This window comes from Amia ocellicauda, chromosome 12, assembly GCF_036373705.1.
Source record: "Amia ocellicauda isolate fAmiCal2 chromosome 12, fAmiCal2.hap1, whole genome shotgun sequence".
Classification (NCBI taxonomy): Eukaryota; Metazoa; Chordata; class Actinopteri; order Amiiformes; family Amiidae; genus Amia; species Amia ocellicauda.
In genome coordinates this window covers 6,604,655-6,629,215 of record NC_089861.1, presented here as the reverse complement: position 1 = coordinate 6,629,215, position 24,561 = coordinate 6,604,655, and the positions used below count along the sequence as shown (strand labels likewise).

Genomic DNA, 24,561 nt, shown 5'->3' with positions numbered 1-24,561 from the left:
GCCAAGGTGGACGCACAACATGCAAATAGAGGTAGGCGTGTAAAGCATTAAAACGGAGCGTACCAGACATTGCTCCTGCCGAGTTTTGCCCACGGTGCAAACGTCGACTCTCAGGGTCTTATGCCGGAGAACAGTCTGTGAGACCGCAACCCTGAAGACCTCGTTGAAGACGGTGCTGTCGGCCACGCAGTGCACCTTGGTGCGGAACAGACAGCTGATGTCGTTTGACGACGGAAGCAAGGCAACTCTGACGTACCTGAAGGGAGAGGAACTCAATTTAGTTGCCAGAGGAGATCGGAAATGAAAACCTACACTTTGAAGGAAGGGGGGGAAAAGGGGAAGGAGAAGTGGAAAGGAAAAGGATATGCTTACTTATGCTCATGTAGAGTAGGTAGAAAAGGGTGCTGCTAAATGCATGCTCTGTATTGATTTGTTGGAACAAAATACGATCATATTTTATACTGTAGGTATAAAGGGTCACAGTTTTAAATCTAAAGCTCAGGGCCTCTATGCTCTGACTGCAAGACATATTTTACACTTAGTAGAAATAGGAAATATAAACACAAAATACAAAAAGAAACCAGACTTGATTTAAAAGCACATTCTGCAGTGAAAGGATTTAATCCCTTATCATTTCAACTGCGCCCCAGCCTCTCATTTATTACTTTAGCACATACACTTGTTGGCTCACTGTACCAGGATGTATGATTACTGTAATTTGCACTGCTTGGATTTCCTGCACTTTGTAACGCTTTGGAAAGGTTTCTTGTGAAAACGAAGTCAGCCTGGATCACAAATAAATATCTGCTAATAAACAAACTAACAAATCATTTCCACCTTTTGTGCCTCGCCTTTCACCTTTCTGTTCAGTCTTACAGATGTGTAAATTAGTGAAATCTCATCACCCTCACACTGTAAAGTAATAACCCCTTTTTGGATTTCATGAGTACATGGGACAATTAAGCAAGTCTTCTGTATTGCACATGATTGGGAGGGGGGTGCTAATGCTCTGAGATGGCCACATCTCACACAACTCCAGCTGGGATAGCAAAGGCTAAGGCAATCAACACCTTCACTGTACAATCTAGCTTTCATAATCTCAGCCCTGTCATTATATCTATCTATCTATATATATATATATATATATATATATATATATATATATATATATATATATATACACATCTATATATCTATATATATCTATATATCTATATATATACATACACACACACACACACATATAAACATGCTAAATCTCCTAATCAAAACCTCTATATTTTAAAAGAAATTAAACTATATAGTGTATTTTTTCACATTAATGCATTAATTCAATGCAGCTTTAGAAACTGTTCAATTCAGTGCATTTCTCACAAACAGAATGAGATTCAGAGAGGCAATCTTGAACCCACTCATCATTTTTGTTATTAGGGCAAGAAAGAAACATTAAAAGCTGTTATTTAAAAATAAATAACATGGTGGGAAAAATAAGGAGCATAACAACAGTAAGGCTCTGAACCTTGCACTCAGCTGCTGATGTCAAACCACACTGTTTCATTGCTAAAGTAACAGGACAATTTCAATTTTAAACAAACCATTTGTGCCAAGCCTTGCGATGGTTCTGTGATGTCATTTTAACACTGAACTGGGTCTAAATACATAGCCACTACAGTGATGTTAAACAGTAGCTCACCTGGTAAAAGCTGCCACTCAAGAGAGCAGGTCTAGCATCATTAAATGGAGTACACGACTGACCTGAACCTGCCCATTGGCTGGCGTGCAACCAGGCAGTGACAACCTGCAGTGTGATCAGTGGGAGCTACATTAGACCTCCCTACACTGTTATAGCTCTGCTGTTTGCACCGTGGCCCTGCAATGTGAAACACAGCAGGTGGCTTGGCAGTGCCCATTTTGGAGGACACCTGTTTGCCTGTTTAGTTTTTTCTGTTGTGTTGGAACAAGGGCTGAAGCGTTTGATCTGGGGTGTACTCACACTTTTGTACCTTGCGGCACCAAAAGAGCAGACTGATTTCTGAGCTGCATTATAATGACTACAAAACTGGAGTTGCTGGCATCATATCTGTAAAGAGACAAAAAAAAAGGACGGGAACAATTAGATATCGGGTCATCTCAGTGTGAAGCTCTGTGTCTGTCACTTCCCTGTCTTGCACAGAAAATCTTATCTTCAGCTGTCATTTTGACTGTTGTGTACAAGCCCTATTTGTAAGGGCTAGATCAAATCAAAACTTTTACCCAAGCGCTAATCGCAAAACCTGTACTCTATCATGGTTTATTTTATCGTCAGAAGCCGCTTTCTAATAACAAATTAATTAACAAAGGTTCAGTCTAGACCCAAGTGTTACTGAATTCTAAAATGCTGTACAAAATGATGAATCAGAAAGTTCACAATCTCCACTAAATAAAAAAAAAAAATGTTTCTTTGCTGTGTAGCCAAATATGTCAATGCCAAATTAAGTGAATGTCACGATTTCTTATGGCGCAAAATTGTAAGAAAGTTTTCTTTAACGCAAGTTAAAAAAAATTATAATAATAACGTAAAAGAGGGTGAGGATATTTAAGCTTGAGATAAGCAGGCATTGGCCTTCAAGAAAACTTACAATACATCTTTAAAGTAGTGTATTTCAGCTCTTTCTTGTATCAGACGTCAGTACAAGAAGAACAGTGATTGACTAGTACTGCGAGCTGTGATTTTCACTTGGGAAAGCCAAAACATCGACACATTTTCTTATTTCCCTTTGATAAAGTAAATACGAGGGGGTGGTCCTACAAGGTCACAGTCCAGCCGAATAAAATCACTGTTAAACCATCAATTACTTAAGACTGGGAACAATTTCGTTCTGACCACTTACGACTGAGCTGGTCATTTGCTCAATGATGTGCTTTGGGGAGCGTGTGGAATGTAAACATGTCCAAACTGCACTCTCAGGAGCGGGCGGCAGACTCTTAACTTAACTGATCTAATACCGTCCTTAATTGACCGCAAACTCACATTTGTTCCAAAGCCCGTTATAAAATTGGTGATTAAAGGTGACCTATCAGAGCGGAGGGGAATGGCCAGCCATGGGGTATATGGCATTTGGCATTAAAAAGCTAAACCGTTTGTGGACAGTAAATGCAAATCACAGAAGGCGGGGGGGAATCTTACTTCAGCCCAATCTGGACCTGTGCCGATTCATATGCTGTGGGGTCATCTTCAATATAGACCGGGTCCTCAGCTTCCACTGACCTGAAAATATAGGTACAAATAGTTCACACAAAGTAGAATATAGAAGATTTTTTTTTTTACAATACAAAAGGCATGCACATATACTGATGAGTTTGTGTGTATCTGTGTGTATCCATTTCTTATGACAACAACCACACAAAAAAAATCCCTGTTATGATCAGATTTCATTCTGATTGGAGAAAATCAGAGGACTAAAAGGTTACATGTTTATGAGCAAATTAATTACACACTAAAGTGCCCTTCTGGAGCTATGCACCTGAGGGGGCTTGCTTCCTGACCAGCCGAGCAGCCTAATTAAAATGGAGATGTGAACAAATCTGAGGAGAACAGAAGCAGCGAGACCACAGACAGGATGGTTTCAAAAAGAGAAAAAAAAAAAAAAAAATCAAAAGAAAGAAGATGAAAGTTAGTGTTTTTGTTTTAAACAAACTGAAAGCACAAAAAGAAAAGTTAAAAGTTGTTCAGTCATTAAGCAAGGACAGGTGGACTGTGAAAACACCATGAAGTAAAGCAGGACCTGTTTAGAGGGTTCGCTTATCTTCTTCTATTGAATGTATTAGTGAGGCTTCGGAGTCGAGCAAACCGTACGCAGTGCAGTGTGTCGAGGCGGTGCATTACTTCACAAAGAATACACAGGACAACCACATCCAGTTATACTGTTCCATGAGACAACCTGAAGGGTTTATAATTGCAGAAGGACAATTTGCATTTAATATTCTAAAATAACACATTTTGTGTACTCAGAGGCCTCAGTTCAAAATCTGCCATTTGCTTTTAAGAATGGCTAACTTTAACCTCTTCACTGATGGGCAGTTTGGGGTGCGCTGTGAAATTGAGTATGGCCGTCTCGAGGCCCTTTGGCAGAAGACAGGTGTCCAGATTAATTTGAAGATGAAGCCGAGCTTTCCAGTAACAAGCATCCCGTGTTGTTTAAGACCAGAGAGAACGGCTGATTTTAATGAATTGGAAGCAGACCTGATGTCGGCGGATGAGAGGGAAGCAAAGGATCAAAGACGCCCCAGTCAACATCTTTTGTATTCAACACAAGACGCGTACCGTTTGACTGATGCCTCATACACACCGCTGTCACCGGCAACCGACTCGTCCGAAACAGCGGCCGAGACGCACCCAGTCTTCTCTTCAAGTAAATGAACTGCGGGCCTCCTTTGCAAATCGGTATCTGCAGGGGGGAAAAAAATAATACTAATAATCATAACAGGTGGGGAAAGAACACACACATTATAATTGTGTTCTTCTCTCTCTCCCAGGCATCAAATCTACAAGGAACGCTGATCTCCGTTCATTTTTCCTCCATGTGGGCTGAATCTGTCAGCAAAAAGGAAACAAGCAAGTTGGCTTAAAAAAAAACTAAAAGAACATGACAGGAAAAACAGCCCTACTTTTTCTTGATGTTCAGTGCAATGGCGTCCCAATACTAGATAAAAAGCACAGCAGTTATAGAATTTGAAGCTTAGTTGGGAAAGATAATTAAAAGATATTTCTGTAACTTGGTCCTGCTATTTAAAAAAAAAAAATATATATATATATATATATATATATATACACACACTGCTAGCTTCTGATCCTTTTTCTTTAAAAATTAATATAAACATACATCTGTCAGTATTTGCAATACTGAATCAGTAGAATGTGAAGAAGTCTTTGATCTTACACTCTCAAGAATGGTAATGAATCTGCAATACAACCGTCAGCCAGTAGATGGTGGAAGTGTATAAAATACCGTCTTTAAATGAGGTTAGAAAAACCGAATCAGTTACTGAAGAGAGTTTTAAACACAGGATCAAGTCAAGGTTTATATGTGGGTAGCTCAAAAGAAAACAATGGTATTTAAATATATAAAATGCTTCGAAAAAGTTCCTCAGAATTAACACTCAAAAGAAGGAATAGGTGTCACAAATTGTCTAGCGGTAAAAGACACAAAGAGGAAGCGTTCTTTTAAGTTCTTCAAACAGTTGAAGAAATGATCTGTGTAGTCAAAGAAAATTGATTCACTTTCTGCACAAACTATACAAAACTAAGGCATATGCAGGTATATAGGGCTGAAGATCTAAGTTACATATAAATACTGCATTTAAGGAGAAAATACTCAAACCAGCCACATTACCAAAAACTACTATGCATTGACAACAGTATTCACACATTACATGGGTAATACGTTAGGCATGCAGTCGTTGATATATACCACTTAATAATCCAAAAAATGGGTGCCAAGCTTTTAAGTGCTGGTTTCCAAGATAAGAAAAACTCTTTTGTATTTGGCTGTGTGTGCTGTAATGGCTCCAGTGTTTTTCTACTGCCTCGGGTTTCATGATCTTAACATTTCTTAAGACAGCCAGCTATTTCTTACAGCTCACCAATGGCTTGCTCACTATGTGGTAAAACCAGTTCTCCACACACAGGACTACATTCCTGGAATGTGTGACATGGTTGCTTTCAGTCCTAATCCTCTCTCTGTGCGATTGCGTTTCACTTCTCTGCCCTCGAGACACATTACTCCCATTTATTTAAAAAAGATAAAGAAAAATGCATTTCTGTTTCACTTCTAGGACGAAAGGAAATGTTCTAGACAATGTAGGTTTAGATTAATGTTCACCACAGTTTGTTCCCTTCACCGAAAGGGGGTACAGGAGTAGAAATATTGCAAAGACCCTTCCCCCCCACCCCTCAACTTCCCATTATAGAAGTGCAAAGCAAATAAATATTTTGGTCAATGGCTGAATTAAAACTGAGCTTTGGAGAGAGAAATAAAATATATCAACAAATAACTTATGTGGGCTGTTTGTGTTTTACATCAAAGCAGAATGGGGATCTCCAAGGGATTTTCCCACAAGTCCCGAGACAAAAATTACATTGAGCTGGATAAACCGCTAAAAACTGAAACAAAAGTTTGTTATGAAAGTGTGTATTTTGGGCTGAATGTTGACTAACTTCCAATTAGGAAAAAACAAATCATACCAAACCCAAAGGCATTCTTCATACCTGACGCGCCTTCATGCAGCGTGGCGAGGGGCCGGCGCACCCCCTCCCCGGTCTCCTTCTCCCCAGGCTCGGAGTCCAGTAACATTTGGTTCTCGTAAAAGCTTAGGCCGGCAAAATCACCCGCCATTTCGCAGTCCCCAAAGTCTATGCTCAGGTCATGCAGCGGGGAGTCCTGTGCCGACTGCGAGAAAGCCCCCTCCAGGACCAGGGGGGAGCCGGGCGGAGAGAGGGAGGAGAGGGACGATCGGGAGGAGAGGGACGTGACCGATTTGGAGGGCTCCGCGGGCTTCAGGGGGTGGCCAGGCACCGGGTCCTCGGGGCCCCTGTGTGACTTGACCACCTCATCCTCATGGATGGTGGTGATGGGGCCCGAGGGAATGTACGCAGGCTTTTCCTGCAGCAAGAGGTCCAGCTTGTACTGATAGTCCAGGTCTATGGGCTGGTCGGTGGGGTTGTAGTAGAGGTCTGTGGAGCTCAAGGAGTTCAGGGAGCCCCTGCTGGAGGTGTTCAGAGACCCTCGGCTGGAGGCCAGGGAGCCCAGGCTGCTTCCAGAAGACACGGACAGCGTGCTTGCAGAGAGGCTGGCGGAGGAGGAGAACAAAGAGAGGAGGAATTTGGTAAAATAAGTAAATCACCACCATTTGACACTGCAACTACATCTGAAGAGTGGAATAATCGTTTTCTGCAGCATCAGGACCTACTAAAACATGCATTTTTTAAATTTCTTTTCACAAGGGTAAAATAACTAAAACAAATAATTAAAACAAGTGCATGAAATACAAGCCTTAACGGAGGTTAGACAAACCGAATCAGTTACTGAAGAGAGGTTTAAACACAGGATCAAGTCAATGTTTATGTGTGGGTAGCTCAAAAGAAAACAATAGTATTTAAACATATCAAATGCTTTGGAAAAGTTCCTCAATTAACACTCAAAAAAGGGGATAGGTGTCACAAATTGTCTAGCGGTAAAAGACACAATGAGGAAGCATTCTTTGAAGAAATGATCCATGTAGTCGAAAATGAATACATTTTCTGCATAAACTATATAAAACTAAGGCATATGCAGGTATATAGGGCTAAAGAGACAAGTTACATGGAAAAAAACCACATTACCAAAAAGTACTATGCATGGACAAAAGTATTCACACATTACATGGGTATACATTGGGCGTGTTAGAGTAGATTTTAAATGGCAAGAAAAACTAGCTTCTCTCACATGATCCATTGTAAAAGCCCTGGATGCATGATTCATAATTCTCCCCTTTCTCGAACGGCATAGATAAGCAATTACCAAAGCGGCACTTACATTTAACATCGGTGACGATTATGATTTTTATTAATACCACGCTCACAATCTAATATGCATACAGAGCAAAAGACCAAACTTGTGTTTCCTAGCTCGGAGCTTTATACTCGGTGTGGCCGAGATTAAAATGTTTCTCACGGTTTTCTCTACTGCAAGGGGAAGCTTTCTGTTCCTAAAGGTTGTTTTTTCTTTTTAGGAAGATAGTTGGGGGGCTTCTAATGCGCCATTAAGAGATTTGGACTGGATGGAAATTAAAGTATTTATTTTTTGGAAATATTCACATAAGCCTCTGCGAAAAATAAATAATTAGGCTTATGGTTTTCATTCCTGAAGTTGTCTAGTATGTAAGTTATCATCAAGACATTTCCTGGAGTTTTGCACACAGTGGATTCTGGTGAAAAACATTTATTGGGATAAATCCACAGTCCCCCACAATGCGTCTAATTTGACGTACAAATATTGGACTAGTTCTTAAATGAGCATGTAACACAGTAAGATGAAAAATATTGTGTTTGTAATGTTCTCTGGTATCATACAAATCTGTTTCACGTTAATTCATTAATTTCAGTTTTTTTTTGGGGGGGAGGGTTCTTTACCAAAATGTTATCCTCAGCACAACAATAATTAAATCAAAGTGATTCCATTCAGCTGAATCTAAAAACAAAATTCACACTATGTTCAACCTTTTGATGTGACAAATGAAATAAAGCATCTAACTTGATGTGTTTTAAACCTGTACAAAATCATCAGATTCAATGGTGGCTTCTGAAGTAGGACTTTGGCAAGATTTATTCCTTTGTGACTTGTGTCTATTTCTGTTTTCTCCAGCTATTTTTTCCAGTCTTTCTCAAACTGTTTTACAAGGCACCACGATCTATCAAATTTAAAGCCGTGTAAGTGTTGTGATGGAATCAATACAACTATTTCAGGATTATTCACCTTGGTGCAACTATTGAGGAAATGCAGTGCTCAAAATGGGATGCTTTCAACAATGCACTTGAAACATATGGCAATACATGTGAGATGCAAGAGTAGCAAAGGTTTATTTGAGGTCTCAAGGACCTTCAGGAAAAAAATAAAGAAAGGAAGACAGTCAGATAAAAGGATGTCAACTGTTGCTACAAAGTGCTTTGATCTTCACTGCACTTTGTAAGTTCAACAATGTCTTCTTCGTATTGTTACATGTCAGTTTAGTGTCTTAGCTACTCCCGGTTCATTGTCGGCATTTACATAGAAAGGTCATGACTGTTTTTCTAACTAGGTGATGGCTGTACATTTCAGGAAAAGCGTTTTGCATGCAGTTTTGATTTCGGAAGAAAAATCTATACGAAAGCAAATCACTCATTCGACATGGGGACTAATATTTCAATGTCTGCCTTTTAATGTCCCTATCTGATGGTCAATTTAGTCCTTTAATACTGTAAGGGGGGCTTAACACTTTGCCATGATGAATGACTAGTGTGCTGGACAGTAACGGAAGATTACGCCAGGTAAACAGCATCTTGGCTGCGGAGAATCCCATGTGACCCAGGGAAGATTGTTGCCCCGTCACGTGGCTTTGGAAGAATCATTTAAATGTGAGTAAAGCCGGCACCATGCCCTTAATGACAATCAAAGCTGTGGTCAGAGAAGGCAGTGGCGGTACATACGTCAGGCACATTCCTCAAGATAAGGCAAAAACATATCTCTCTGTGTCTTAAAAGCTTCCTTCCGGGATGTAAGCTAACCCACATCGGAGAAGTTAGCAGACCTTCTCAGCTTTTGACCAACTCTACAGACCCATTGCTATGTAGTTATACACTCACCTAAAGGATTATTAGGAACACCATACTAATACTGTGTTTGACCCCCTTTCGCCTTCAGAACTGCCTTAATTCTATGTGGCATTGATTCAACAAGGTGCTGAAAGCATTCTTTAGAAATGTTGGCCCATATTGATAGGATAGCATCTTGCAGTTGATGGAGATTTGTGGGATGCACATCCAGGGCACGAAGCTCCCGTTCCACCACATCCCAAAGATGCTCTATTGGGTTGAGATCTGGTGACTGTGGGGGCCAGTTTAGTACAGTGAACTCATTGTCATGTTCAAGAAACCAATTTGAAATGATTCGACCTTTGTGACATGGTGCATTATCCTGCTGGAAGTAGCCATCAGAGGATGGGTACATGGTGGTCATAAAGGGATGGACATGGTCAGAAACAATGCTCAGGTAGGCCGTGGCATTTAAACGATGCCCAATTGGCACTAAGGGGCCTAAAGTGTGCCAAGAAAACATCCCCCACACCATTACACCACCACCACCAGCCTGCACAGTGGTAACAAGGCATGATGGATCCATGTTCTCATTCTGTTTACGCCAAATTCTGACTCTACCATCTGAATGTCTCAACAGAAATCGAGACTCATCAGACCAGGCAACATTTTTCCAGTCTTCAACTGTCCAATTTTGGTGAGCTTGTGCAAATTGTAGCCTCTTTTTCCTATTTGTAGTGGAGATGAGTGGTACCCGGTGGGGTCTTCTGCTGTTGTAGCCCATCCGCCTCAAGGTTGTACGTGTTGTGGCTTCACAAATGCTTTGCTGCATACCTCGGTTGTAACGAGTGGTTATTTCAGTCAAAGTTGCTCTTCTATCAGCTTGAATCAGTCGGCCCATTCTCCTCTGACCTCTAGCATCAACAAGGCATTTTCGCCCACAGGACTGCCGCATACTGGATGTTTTTCCCTTTTCACACCATTCTTTGTAAACCCTAGAAATGGTTGTGCGTGAAAATCCCAGTAACTGAGCAGATTGTGAAATACTCAGACCGGCCCGTCTGGCACCAACAACCATGCCACGCTCACAATTGCTTAAATCACCTTTCTTTCCCATTCAGACATTCAGTTTGGAGCTCAGGAGATTGTCTTGACCAGGACCACACCCCTAAATGCATTGAAGCAACTGCCATGTGATTGGTTGGTTAGATAATTGCATTAATGAGAAATTGAACAGGTGTTCCTAATAATCCTTTAGGTGAGTGTATAGTCCTACACTAACTATGGGCTTTATATTCATTTCCCTACATTTAAATTCACCATTTCCCTTTTGTTTCTTGTGTCATTAGATGCCACCCTCTTCACATTTACAAATGACTCTAATCACCTTTTCAGCTGCGAATGTAAGAGCGTTGCCAGTCTTGTCGACTCCTCCAGCTTCTGTACCAGCTCCCGCCTCTTCTCCTGTACTTTCAACCTAAAGAGAATAAAATGTAGGTGAATCAGAACAGGCTTCCATCAGAGCATTGTATTTTTGTTGTTGTTGTTCATTGCGAATTTATATTCTGCCACATATTTTGCTAGGCACCTCTTTTCCAAAATAGTCCTATTTTAGCAGATAATGTCTATTCCTCAGATATTTTTTTAAATAATTGAGATATATGAGTTTTTTATGTCTTCAACGGAGTGCATGTGAATTAAAGGTCTGTAAGACAATTTTGACGAAATGTTGAATGCAAATAAAATCTAACTTGAACAAATAGCAGAATAACACATGGGTGCATGAGCAATTAAGACTTTTATATTTCTAATACTGTAGGTTTCAATTGTGTTCATCAGAATTATAGAAACAAATTATAATACTAAAAATCAAACAATGCACCTTGATTGTTTATCATAAGTCACACAAAACTGCATTCATCTTAGTTTAAGGTATAGGTTTAGGGCATCAATCCCATTAGGAATCATTTAGAAAAAATATATACAGTAAACAAAGACCCAGAGATGTATGGTGTGTCACTGTCGGCTGATATTATTATGGTGAGAGGAAAAAGAAAATAAAAACTGTCAAAAACACAAAGGGAATACAATTTAAAAGTCAATTTCCACATTCATTGTCATACCCATCAGGGAACAGTTACTGTGGCAACCACCAAAATACAGAACAAAGCAAAGCCGCCTACGAACATTATACCAATGTTTAAAAACAAAGGAAATGACAGGCCATTTGGTGCTTAAAGATATGCAAGTGCATTGTGCCCCCCCCTGATAATATCGGGTTAAAAAGGGTTAAAACACCATCATTTCAAAGGAAAGGCGGTTTCATATTTGAGGGATCCGATGCAATGCAGCTTGGCTTGGAGTCGCAAACTCTCTGTGCATCTGAGTGTTTTTTGGTTGACAAAGTGGTCATTTACTGCTCCCTGGATTTCATTTCCTTACAATAGGAGTTGAAGAGCCCCCTCTTTATTGCAAATGAATGCCTTGCCTTGTATCCCCCCCAGTCTCAAATCAGAGGTGTCTTTCCCTCAACTACAGGGGCTGGTAATGCAGTCGCGGCGGCTTTTGTGGTGCAGCGGCAACGTCTGCTGTGCTGTGACAGTCAAAATATGCCTGAACTGCCACAGAAACAAACTCCCAAAGAAAACACTCTGGGAACACAAAAGCCTGACAAATTATGGGGGAGCTACGGCATACCTAATAACTGGGGGAGGAAAGAAAGGAGTGTAAACAAGACAGCGAGCTAAAAATACCTGCTAGGAAAATGACAGTAAATATTCAGTCTGTAGCAAAGGTGTTACAGAAGTAGCACTTTGCATTTCCCAGCTTGTCAGTGGTAGATAAGCTAACAGGGCTGGGCTATTAAATATTATATGACCACTTGAAAAGAGACTAGTGCCCTATCGTGAACGATCTGCCAGCCAAGTATCGGCTTGATTTGCATTTTTGTAATAAATCACAGTAGACATAGAATTTCCTCAAGATCCCCACCCGCATTTACTTCCTTTCAAATGCTAGAAAGAGACAGAACGTGACGGGAAGAGCATTGCTAACAGGTTTTCGAAAACATGAACGATCAACCACATTCTTGTGATGTTTTAGACGGTTTTACGGAGAGCTTAAAAATTAAATGTTCGGTTTTCATTTCAAACTTTCCCTGTTCTGTGTAAGGGACAGCACAGGCACATGAACGCTTAGTATTAGCACAATAAAACGTGAATGTTTGAACGTTCCAGGAGAAGTAAAGCAAGAAGCAGAGGAGGCTGACAAATCTGAACAGCAGGAGGAATCCTAAAGTCTTGTGTTTCTGTGGTTATTTTAATTTTGTGCCGCCAGTGATGGGTGGGACAATCCTCCTCTCACCTCTCTGCCAGGGCCTGGCTGGGCGTGCTCCTGACCGACAGCAGGTCCTCTTCCAGGCGCTGCTTCTCGGCCTCCAGTCTCTCCAGCTCTCCAGGCGTGCGCTGCCGGGGCGTCACGAACTGCAGCTCCTTCAGAAGTTCCTCCTTCTCATTGATCAGCATGAGCTTCTCCTTCTCGACATCCAGCGCCCCGGGCCACGTCTCGCTCTCCAGCTTGGCCAACTCGATCTTCACATTCGCCATGCTGGGGAAAAAGATAAACACCATTAATGCCTCAGAATAAATCAATAAAAAAAAGAAAACCGTCTGTGATAAACGTTCTCTGGGAGGAGTTACAGAGGGTGGTTGATGGTTAAGATCGAAGTATGGTGTTGAACAACCAGCATGATGGGAAGAAACGAGGGGAGACTTGATTCAGCAGGATGAGCTGAATAAACGCTAAAAGGGCGGTCATGTGAAGAATTTCTCGACTCTGGCACCCAAGTACATCAGGTTCCCACAGCGCAGATTCATCAGCACAACCCCTTGCAGCTGGTTTTCAATTTGAAGCATCGCACCACCTTAGACTGTGTCCTCCTATACCCCTCCACGAACAACACTGTCTGAAAATGGTCTAATAATTGGGTTGATGCAGTTCGAGCAGGGATTTTAGTGCAGGCTCAGGAAGATGTGAAATATCTGAGGCAAGGAGTGCTGTTCACCCTCATTACAACCCTGAGAAGACACCTCAGCCAAGCTCTGAACAACATCTACCGCCGAGTTCGGGGTGACTGGCTGCGGAGGCCCCCCACCGCAATGAACGTTGAGGAAGCTGTCATTTCGGCCTATGTCAACCCGTGCCCTGGCTTTCCCTGGCAAGTTGAATTCAGACTCGGAGCTTAAGCTGCAGATAAATTGAAACGTTAGGGATTATCCTAATGATTATCCTCATCTTCAAGTAGTATCTCGTACCCGAGTTTTCAAAACACGTCTCTCTTGCTCACATTGGACGTTTTGATTTGGTGAAGTGCGTGGCTTTTGAAAGGAGGTTTTGTTTTCAGTACTGGATACTTAATATGCAGCCAAAGACAGCACAGCAGAAGTTGGGGGGAAATAACAGTTATTTTGGGCAGTTAGTAAAAATAAAATAATTATATTATTATAGATGAAAAGGATGAAATAATAGATGTGTTTAAGGGTTTTGTTGGGACACAGTCACAGTCATGAAATATCCTACTGCCTTGGCTGTAAAAATAATTGGTTTAAACACATTTTTCATAAACAAAAACAACACAGAACTATAATCAGCTCACTCATGTTTCCTTTGTCAAGACCAAAGTATTGAACTCAGAGACGGGGGGCTATGGTTTAGCTAAAGTGTCCAGAAGGGGGAGCTGTTGAATTAGGATTTACCAAAAAATAGATTGGAAAATACATGAGGAAAACTAAAATAAATTGTGTCCGTTTTCCACCATGACAGACATTTGTGATTAAGTAATCAAGTTGTGTGATATGTTAATACATCATAATAAATCTATTAGTTGTGCTTTAGCTGATAGGACACTTGACTACACCCCATTCTTGTATATAATGACAGTGTCACTGCTTTAAATGCCTTACTCTGTCAGAGCAGAAAAGAAATAGCCACATCACAGATATAAAATACACTTAACAAACATGTATTACCGATATGTGAGTAAACAATTAAAAATCATGTACTTATTGATTACAAAATAATAAATAATATTTAAATATAGCAAACCACAAGCTGCATAAATTACAGTGGGAACCAACATGCATGTTAACGGACTGAATGTTGTTCTTGCATGACTTAAATCAATATTTGATTTTGGTTACAAGTTTGTCCTATTGCTCAGTGATGAGAAAGTCTGATGTAGCTGTACTGGTGCTAACTGTGGGTTGAATCTGCATTCATTTTAGGGAAATAATAGTGTTCAAGTGAATGGCATTTGGAAAAACACCGGATAACACAAACTGGCGCTGCTTGATGACATCACGGTATCCATGTCATGGGTAACATTGCAACACACATCCAGGATGTTGTCTGAATTGGAATTGGAATGAGGATTTTTTCCTGGCAAAAATAGAAACTAAAACTAAAATAGAACTGGAAAATATAAATAGATATCAAAACAAAAGTGCAGTCACAAAGGAAATAACCTACAGCAGATTTCACATATAAACACTGCTGTTCTGTTATGGCTAACAAACTGTTATATACTAGCGTTTGTATGTTTGTACAAAACTTTTTCCACTGTTGTGCAATTTCTATTTCTCTTTTAGTTTAGAAGTATACAAATATGAGCTTTATTCTCACTTTAAGTTACTGTCATTGTGTATTGTAATTCCACCTGGAAAAGAGCACACGTGTGAAATTCAGACTGTGTCAACCGCTACTGCAACCTTGGGAACAAATAACTAAAATTACTGCAACAACGTTTATATTATTGCATTAGTCACCTATTCTGACTTTCCACTTTGAAAAAGCCCCAGATATTTAAAATCATTTTTCCCCCCTCACCACTTTTCAGAAACGTTTTTTGTAAAATCAATTTTGAACCTTATCTGACACTTGTATCAAGTTTGATTTCATACGTTGCACTTTCAAAAGAAGTGTTGTAATAATGTAATTAATTAGAAGAAAATAAAAGTGGATGAAGGAATCGACACAGAACAATTGACAGGAAAAATCTAATAAAAACATTTTTTTGAGGAAATGCCTCAAAATACACACTCAATGGAAGTTGTTTAGACAAAGCATGACTCGTTTGTGTGTGCGTATGTTTCTTTCCCTGAAGCAGAGGGCTTAAACTGCTCTCTCTGCACACTTCTGGACCAACTAGGTATAGTCACGCTTAGTTTAGCACCACACACTTGTGCTTCACTATCGGAGCCAAACAATTACTCTGTCCACTATCCGTCTGTCATTTAAAGACGAAAAAAAGGTAAGTTGAAGAGTGCTCTGTGGATTCTGCACACTGAAGGGTCGGCCACTGATTAACAAAAGCACTGTCCCGGTCGATTTTTCCTGCCCAGTTTCCTATGTCAAGTGAGAACAAACACAGAATACACAAACAGGGTCCACGAGCCTCTGAAAATCTGCTTTCTATGCTTCTTAGCATAATCGCTGGATTAGCCATTTACCTGAATCTGTAGCTCAAGTGAATCCCCCACCTAAATGGGCCCCAAAGCAAGTAGGGTTAAGGAGTCTTGTGATGTGAATGAGCCCTTCTTGGATTTACCTTCTCTTGTAGGCTTCTCCATTGGCCACTTTCAGACTTCCATGTTCTCGTGCATAGCTGACACTAAAGACTAGCGTACAACTTCATTTTAAATATGTTTAACTTCCATACTTTGTAATGGAGCTCCACTACACAATGTACCATGTAACACTCCAGCATCTTAATACCATTACGGAAACAGAATAGAGCTTTCACCATTTGTACCTCCTTGTACTTTTCCATCAGGCTTATTGTAACACCTGTAGACCCTTCTGTTCTACTCCTTTACCTAAATGTTATTCACTAGTGTTCATATGCAACAAGTGTGTTAACATCTGCAAAATAAAAGCTGGCTTGGACACATCTAAACAACAAAACATGGCAATAAGTTACTTTCAATAAAGCTCAATTTCTGTTGCTGTAAGATTTTCATTAATCTTTGAAATGAGATTGGGCAAACAGGCAGACAGATCCCTCAGACCCTGCTTGCCTACATGCTACTTTAGGGGATAAAACATACCTAATGCAGATGTTCAGAAAGAACAGCTTGCATTCCAGAAATTCATTATTAACTACAGCTGTGAAAAGAAAAAACAAAGAAGCCACCATAACAACAACAGTACCTTCTTTTAGCTTCTTCATACTGTAGACTGAGTCGGACCTTCTCAGCGAGGGTTGATCTACTTCTCAAACCAGCCTGTTACACAGAGACGGGAGGAAAAGACGGGAGTGAGCGTTTTTTGCAGCTTAGTGCTTATTGTTCACAACTGCAGAATTGAGTAAATCCGAAATATTATTTTCCTGAAGAGAAACAGGAATGCGATCAGTGCTTTAATGTTTGAAGCAATTTCCACCCTTTGTTCAGTAGTAAATGTAGTACAGATAAGCGTTAAGTGATTTTTCAACGTTTTCATATTATTAAAACAGATTCTGTGCAAACCCCACCCCCACCCAATCTTTTTCCAAGGGTTCCTCCTTTGCATGTTCTGTGGACAGGCATTCTGCTATCACAGGATCAGGTTTGTCACAGAAAAACATCACATGTAACCGTTTCAAGTGACTGGTTTTAATACCATTAAAAACTCTAACTCCCCCCAATTAGCATTCCAACTGTGAAAATCAGCCCAGTTTGTGCAAAATCGTGCCTAATAAGCAGCTTATTCTCCAGGCTGACCTGTATTTGACTTGGATTTCCATCATATGCTTAAATACTGAGTGAAACTATTTGAGAAAAGTCTGAGAAGGGGAAAATTCTGTTGAGCAGCAGGTAAAATCTGTAACTTTCATTTGTGATGTAATCCCAGATTAATCCCATGCAAATCAGGAATAATCTTTTATTAAAGACATATCCTTAGGTATTTTTCATTTTTGTGTATTTAGCATCCATATTTATGTATTTTCAGTGCACGATATACCCAATTGCCTTGACGGGTGATAAATGCCTCTTACAAATCATTGCGAAGCCTCTGTTTAGATGAGGATGTGTAATATACACAGGTACTATTGACCGAAGAGATTTAAACACTTAGGACTAGACCAAATCAAAAGGTTGACATAACCACAAGCAGCACAATATACCTGCACCCTGCCATATAATTATTTATAAACAAGAGAAAGTGGCTTCTGAACAGAAATTAAACTGTAATAGAGTAGATGTTTGTAATTTGAGATTCGCAACGAAGACAAAGTTTTGATTCGGTCCAGTTCAATACGAAAGGTGCAATTATGCTGATCAATAGCCCAAGCTATTGAAATTGACAGAATGTAACCAAAACAGCACGCGAGTTGTGGTCAACTGAACTTGGGCCAAGAATACAAAAACTGTAGGCCTCCAGTCCAAGTCATTCTCCCTTGCGTTCCCACAGTGGACTCACCTCCCCCGAGATGTCAGTCTGGGAGCCAGCATCCAGGGTGTGTCTGGACAGGGAAAGATGAGAGCCCGCGGGGTGTCGGAGATCTGGTTCTGACCGGCCAATACACCGGTCCGAGTGGAACCTCTCCTTCAGCTTGGCCAGGTTCTGAGGTGAAAGAAAAAAAAAAAAAAAAAAAAAAAAAAATCATCCTTAACCCACATCCCATCAAATAGTGGTGGGTAACCTTGGCGTTGTAGTCTCTTCGGGTTTTTGGTTTCACCTCAAATCTAAATGACTGAACTGAAGCATTGACAGCTTTTTTCAAAATCGAAACAAAACAAACAATGCATTGACAAATTACAAATCGATGGCCGAACTCTTAATTAAGTTTTGGCAGCCAAGTTACACATATTTATCAACATTAGTCCCTTTTTATATCATAGATTTCCCCCAGTCTTGAGAGAATTTGTGTTCAATTTAGGTTCTCGACATAGCATTCGCTGTATTTGCTGCCAACGTCATATTTGTATGTATTTATTCGCACATGGTGGTAAAGGGTACCTAAGTGACAGTCAGATACAAGATATTCTACCATATTTACTAGATTAAACAAGATAATCATTGTTTCCAGACTAGTGGGGATGGAAAGAGATCTATAACTTCTGCAGGACTGGGCCTCTCCAGTACGAGGGGTTGCCCACTGCTGCCATATAAACAAGGCCTTGAAAGCCATTGAGGTATCTAACAACAACACATCCTTGTTTAGGATTATTTGTAGAACATGAAATATGCCAAGAAATCATCATTGCTAACAAAGAAAACTGTTATACTGCTACAGATCATGAGATATTTTATTGTATATGTTTTGGATTATTAATGATTGGGTTGAATTGTGCAATAACAATACAAATTAAACAATTTAAAGCAAATATTAAAGCTGTGCCCTGACAAAATACTGTCTGTTCAGTTTACCATGGTACTCAAACTTAAATCCACTTTCTAACTTTCACTTCTCTACTTATCCACCTTGATGCTCCCTACCATTGCTTCTAATTTTATCTGAACTTATTCTTGCACTTTAAATTGCCTTAACTGAAGCTGCTTCACTACTACTTACACTAATAATTACACCTGCTTTGAACTCACTGCACACATTTCTGCTTTACATGGTGCTACCCTTATCAGAATCTCGCACTGTATTTGGCACTTTACTTCAATTAGAACTGATACTATTTTATTTATTATTTGCTCTTACTGTTACACACTTTATGCAATGTGCATATCTTGTGACAACTAGGTATGGGTGTCTGCTAAGAAATTCATAACAATAAATACAATAAATTATTGCATTTTTATACCAGTATTTATATATGATTGTATTTGTAGTGTCCTGATATTAGGTAAACTCAACACAGCCACACTCTGCTGTGTTCAGAAGCCGTACCTGCATCAGGTCTTGTTTCTCTTTCTCTCCCGAGCTGATTGCTTTTCGAATGGACTTGAGTTCACTCAGAATGGCCTTGGCTTCCTTCAGCTTGAAACCACTCTGACCTCCGGACATTTTTTGGTCAATTCTGAAAATATAAAGTAGTAGTAGTCAAGCTTTTTAATTAAAAACAATATAACTGTAATCTCATATGAATGAATGAATGAATGAATGAATGAATGGATGAATGAATGAAAGAGAGTGAGAGAGAATGGATCCCAAGAGATGAAGACAGACCTAGAAGACATTTTTATGATCAATAAAGGTTGCTGCTGATGATGATCGATAAATAAATGCAGAAATAAATATACATATTCACACACACAAAGGCTGGGATTAAATCAAAGTTGGAACCACAGCCTATTTAAAATCAAATGCCTGTAACATGTATTTTTAGATGCTTCTTTCTTCTACTTATATATTATAATCACTATGAAGTTCAGGTCTGATATTTGTTATTAGCTGGAGGGTGAAAGGCTTCATTTAATCCAACCCAAATAATTGATATTTGTTGTGAAAGCAACAATCACATATGGATGGCAATTTGGCAGTTTTCCCATGCATGTACTTTGCATTGCCAAAGCTGCCCATTGTATCATAGTTTATAATGCCTCTCAGTGATCTCTTAACCATGATCTCAGTGTGCTTCCCTATGCTTTACAATGACTTCAACATTGTACAGTACAATACATTTTTAAAGGGTGCCCCTTTGTCTTCCTGCATTTTCAATTTGCCTTCTTCTAAATTGATTGATATAAATGTCTCTAAAAGCAGAGCCCATGCCAAATTTAGGGTCACCAGCCCACTGAGGACACTGAATCATTATGTTCCACTTCCTGTAAACTGAAGACTACTCCTAACAGGAAGATGTTTAAGTTTTCAAATACTGCAGATCTGTTTTAAGGTCAAGGGAAAAAAGAATGTAACGAGTGAATGAAACGTCTGGTTTCAGATATTTGTAAAATTATCTTGACAACCTACTGAAAGACGAATTCCCACAGCCATGGGAAAAAGAAAGAATAAATAAATACATCAAAACATCTATGCAGTAGGTGTATAGCCAGGCACTTTAAAGTGAGAGGGGGTGGAAAAAAAGCATTAAAACATTGTAAAACTAGTATTCCAAATAGTCACCGAAAGAATGTCAATCCAGGAAAGCAGTGGACAATGCATGCCATTCACAACAAAGCACTTACTCCAACAAATTATCATCCCGGCCTTTCCTCTGATAAGCATTACCTTGACTGTGATACATTGACAAGACTCGAAAACAAACCGCCAAACTGACAAAAAAAAAAACTATTTGGATGGCTTATCACCAGAACTATCAGTTTTATCAAAGTATGCGCTTGTGCTTTTGTCACAAATCTCCCTTTCAAGGGTGTCAACGCAATACGTCCATATCACCGAGGTCCACTGAATGTATACAACAACTGCCTATTGTTTCCTGTGGTATGCAGTTTACAATCTTTGAAATGTACAGTGGATGTTTTATCAAAATTGCTTGCGAGTAAGCAGAGTTAAAACAATACTTCATTGTTCAATTAATATAATAACAACTGGCTGGTTGGCTAACCTTTAATCCAGGCATAAGCATGTGAGTATTATTACTTCAGTCCCAGTGATTCAGGGCCTTCTGTGCAGCAACAGTGACCATTCTAGCTCAATATGACTCTCTTTCTAAGGATGTGGTTGTTATTATTGGACTCTACTGCTGGAAGTGGAAATATAAAGTCCAATCCATTCAGTCATGTGGTAAAAACTATTCTTCAGAGGCACAGGACAGCGGCAACTTATTTAGTAACTAATACAGATTTCATCAAAAGTATTTATCCTTGATTCAGTGACTCATTCAGACGGATAAATCTTGTTAATCTTGTTAAGCGCTCATATCGGGCCCTGATGTCTTTTCAGTAAGTTGAACACTGATTCTGCCCAGACAGGAGTGTAAAGATGGTAGAGAGTACTTTTTGGTTCTTTTGATAACAAATGTGCATAATTAATAAAATAAACTAGTACTTTAAGGGTGTATCAAATAAAAGGGTTTTACTAATTTGGATCATGTAGATCTAGTTTATTTCCAAACGTACTAGGACACATCTCCCATCACCAGTAATTGATTGTCCCCAAAGTGTTAAACACATTGTCAGCAACTCTCTTCTTGTGTTAAGTGTTGTCCCAATACTTTGTAGGACATCTTTGCAGTCTTTCTACTCCAAATTTTAGCATGCTTAAAAGGCCTGCATGCTACTTATTTCTAATAAGCGTATCAAAGACCATCAGAAATTCCCCCAAAAGTATTCCTGCACAAACCTGCCTTTGAAGTCCTCATGTCCAGTGCCCCTGTTGCAAAAACTAATCTCAGCCAAGGGGCAGAGATCATTGCCTTTGTGCTACCGCTGTGCAATCTCTCACACACAGGCTAAGAGAGTCAAAGCAATTTATGGAAGCTACGGGCTATATGATGAATTATTCATTAATAGAGCGAAAGGTTGGTAAATCACAGTGCCGATAAGATTGGTCAACAAATCTCGACATCAGCAGGAATCTACTTTCCCAACAGGTTACAAGATAAGAGCCCCAGGATCTGATGCAAGCGGGCCCTGTTCGTGCCGCCGATGTAGTGTCATGAGGCTGCAGCCCATTTAGTATGAATCCAAGGCCTCCTGGGGGATTGTAATGGCTTATTCTTAAAAAATATGTTAACATGTCTCATTTGATTTTTTTCCCTCCTTAATCTGCATAATCCTATTAAAACTTCCCCCGCGACAGTTTGAACTCAAATAACTGAAGGGGGCAAGTGATCAGCCCCTGTTCTCTACCCTCCCCTTGGTAAGACCCAAGTCAACTGCAAAAGCTTCATCTGTGACACCGTCCGGAAACTACAGGAGTACAGGAATCTGGAACAAGGCTGAAACACTAAAGGGGTTACTGCGTGGTTACTTCAAATCCAGTTCTTGGAGGCCACAGAGCTTCTGGGTTTCTAGGTCCTTCCTTTTACCTTTCAGTCTCATTTACAGCAGTAACAAGAAACTGTAGGTTTTTTTTTTTGTTTTTTTTAATTGAACACAACTAGGTTAATAGCAAAATACATATTTATAAAGACAGAACTTACTGTTGTAAAGTTTCAAAGCCTTGCTCTTTGTACAAAAGCTCTTGCTTCATTTGTAGAAGTTCTCTCTTCAGTTTGTTCACCTGTCAAAACAAAGCCGACATGTTATTCCCACGAGAAAGGGCCACTAAAACTGCTCATGGGATTCACACAAGGCAGCCATCAACGACGACATCAGGCTTTCATTAATTTTGCATATCATTTTGACAGGACTGAGATCGCTTCTTTTATTTTATTTTGTTTTAGAGGCAAAATACAACTCACACCCAGTGCTCCCAGTGAACACGCAGTCTAAAAGCACCATTCACACGTTCACAATACAAAGCAGCACAATACTTGGAACAAACACAGATTAATGTAGGCTAAACAATTTCAAATAATTAAAAGCAGCTGATATTAATTACTGATTAGCTCTATAGGGAAAACAATATGCTTTAGCAATTATATAATATACAAATTAAGTAAGAACTAAGCACAGTGTTACATGAACATTTTACATACAATTATCAATTTTCTAAAAGATACATTTTAAATTATAATGATATCAAAAGTGAAATGAAAAATGCTTACTTACTCTGACTTTTGTGGTTGATATTTCTGCTTTTAGTATATCAGGGTCATATTTTGTACTCGACGAAGATCCTGAAAACACTAGTGGGGGGGAAAAGGTCAAATTAATTCTATATACATCAACATAAATTCTCTGTCCCATACATGGTAATTGGGATTCACCTACTCTTAACTAGCTGAACAGGAGGGCTACTTGGAAAGTAGTCTAAGCATTGTCGATTTATGACAGAAAAAGCAAACTACAGAGGGAAAATGGGAGTCGATGGTGCATGATATAAACTTTGAATTAGTATCTTAAGACTTGATACCTTGTATAACAATGGTCTCCGAATCTGGTCCTCTGGGGCCAATATATCACCTTGTTTTCACTCCACCTGAATTATTGTTTACTTATTTATGTTAATTATTCTCTGAGCTGAACGAGTTTAGCCTCTTTTCTAGGTCTAAGACAGGGGGTGGTTTAAAGGCCTACAGAAGATGCTGGTACTTTGTTTTTTTTAGCTTTATAAGACATTGTATTTACCATTAAAAACACACTCACTCTACCATTATGATGTGGTTCTCAAAAAGGGTAAAGCAAAGTCAATTCTGCTGACTGACTAACACGATATTTGTATATAAAAGGAAGGGAGGGGTGTCAATAACAGCAATGGTGTGGGTCTGGCACTCACGGCTCGTCCTGGAGCTGGACTTCTCCTTGTAGGCATCATTCAGGCGCACATACTCGTCCAGAGCCAGGGCCAGTCTCTGCTCCTTGACCTGGTATAGTTCCTTCTGTGTGCTGAGGGCATCCTGCGCCACCATCAGGTAGTCCTTCAGCATCCTCTCCTGCTCCTTGCGCCATTCCTTGCGGGGGTCTTCCAGCTGGGTTATCTCTGAGGGAGGGCACAGTCACAGGAGACGGAGTCTGAGAGTCGGGAGACATTACTATCTCCATCCACGAAAATGAGAACCACCCCAGTTACAACAGTCCTCAAACCGTGGACTTAAAGCAGCTGTGTTTGCTGTTTTTTTGGTTCCAGATAATTTTAAAGGGGTTAATTGGAGACCTAACTGAAGTCTAACTGTTCAGTTGGACCTTTTTAATTTCCAAGAGTTGTTTAAATGATAGGAGTTTAGGTAAGGACTGATTTAAGTAGCTGAGAGCCCTGCTGGAACATAACTAGAAGACACTGGGGTATTTGAGGACTAGGATTAATAGATTTCTGACCTATTATATTTTAGGTTATTTTTCAGCACGAACATCACAAACCCTTATCGCTGACCAAACGGAGGTGGGTTTTATTATAAGGGTGCATATCACTTGAATTGGTAAAAATCTAAATTTAATTGTAGATTCTGCCTCAAGCCTACAATCCTTTCAAGATCAGAATGAATGCAGGACACAAACAGTTGTCTGTGGGCGCACATTTCAGATAATGAACTTGCTAGAGGATCGTACCTCTAATAGCTGAAGTGTTTATTCATGCTCACGCATTCCGCTACTTCCTCAATGTGACTGCATGCCAAAAAAGGCATCCTTGTGTACAATACACTCACCTAAAGGATTATTAGGAACACCATACTAATACGGTGTTTGACCCCCTTTCGCCTTCAGAACTGCCTTAATTCTACGTGGCATTGATTCAACAAGGTGCTGAAAGCACTCTT

General features: G+C 39.8%; 1 protein-coding gene across 1 annotated transcript in view; it reads right to left on the bottom strand.

Annotated features, from left to right (window-relative positions):
- The window catches only part of LOC136764274 (protein WWC2), a 67,702-nt gene that overhangs the window by 16,478 nt on the left and 26,663 nt on the right, over positions 1 to 24,561 (bottom strand). The window contains exons 3-15 of the mRNA XM_066718164.1: positions 23,583 to 23,786; positions 22,916 to 22,992; positions 22,345 to 22,424; positions 19,188 to 19,317; positions 17,765 to 17,908; positions 16,514 to 16,587; positions 12,671 to 12,913; positions 10,695 to 10,784; positions 6,248 to 6,828; positions 4,304 to 4,427; positions 3,167 to 3,247; positions 1,994 to 2,080; positions 64 to 256 (exon numbers count right to left, since the gene is read on the bottom strand). Coding sequence (XP_066574261.1) covers positions 64 to 256; positions 1,994 to 2,080; positions 3,167 to 3,247; positions 4,304 to 4,427; positions 6,248 to 6,828; positions 10,695 to 10,784; positions 12,671 to 12,913; positions 16,514 to 16,587; positions 17,765 to 17,908; positions 19,188 to 19,317; positions 22,345 to 22,424; positions 22,916 to 22,992; positions 23,583 to 23,786 — 2,108 coding nt within the window. The remainder of the gene's footprint in view (positions 1 to 63; positions 257 to 1,993; positions 2,081 to 3,166; positions 3,248 to 4,303; positions 4,428 to 6,247; positions 6,829 to 10,694; positions 10,785 to 12,670; positions 12,914 to 16,513; positions 16,588 to 17,764; positions 17,909 to 19,187; positions 19,318 to 22,344; positions 22,425 to 22,915; positions 22,993 to 23,582; positions 23,787 to 24,561) is intronic.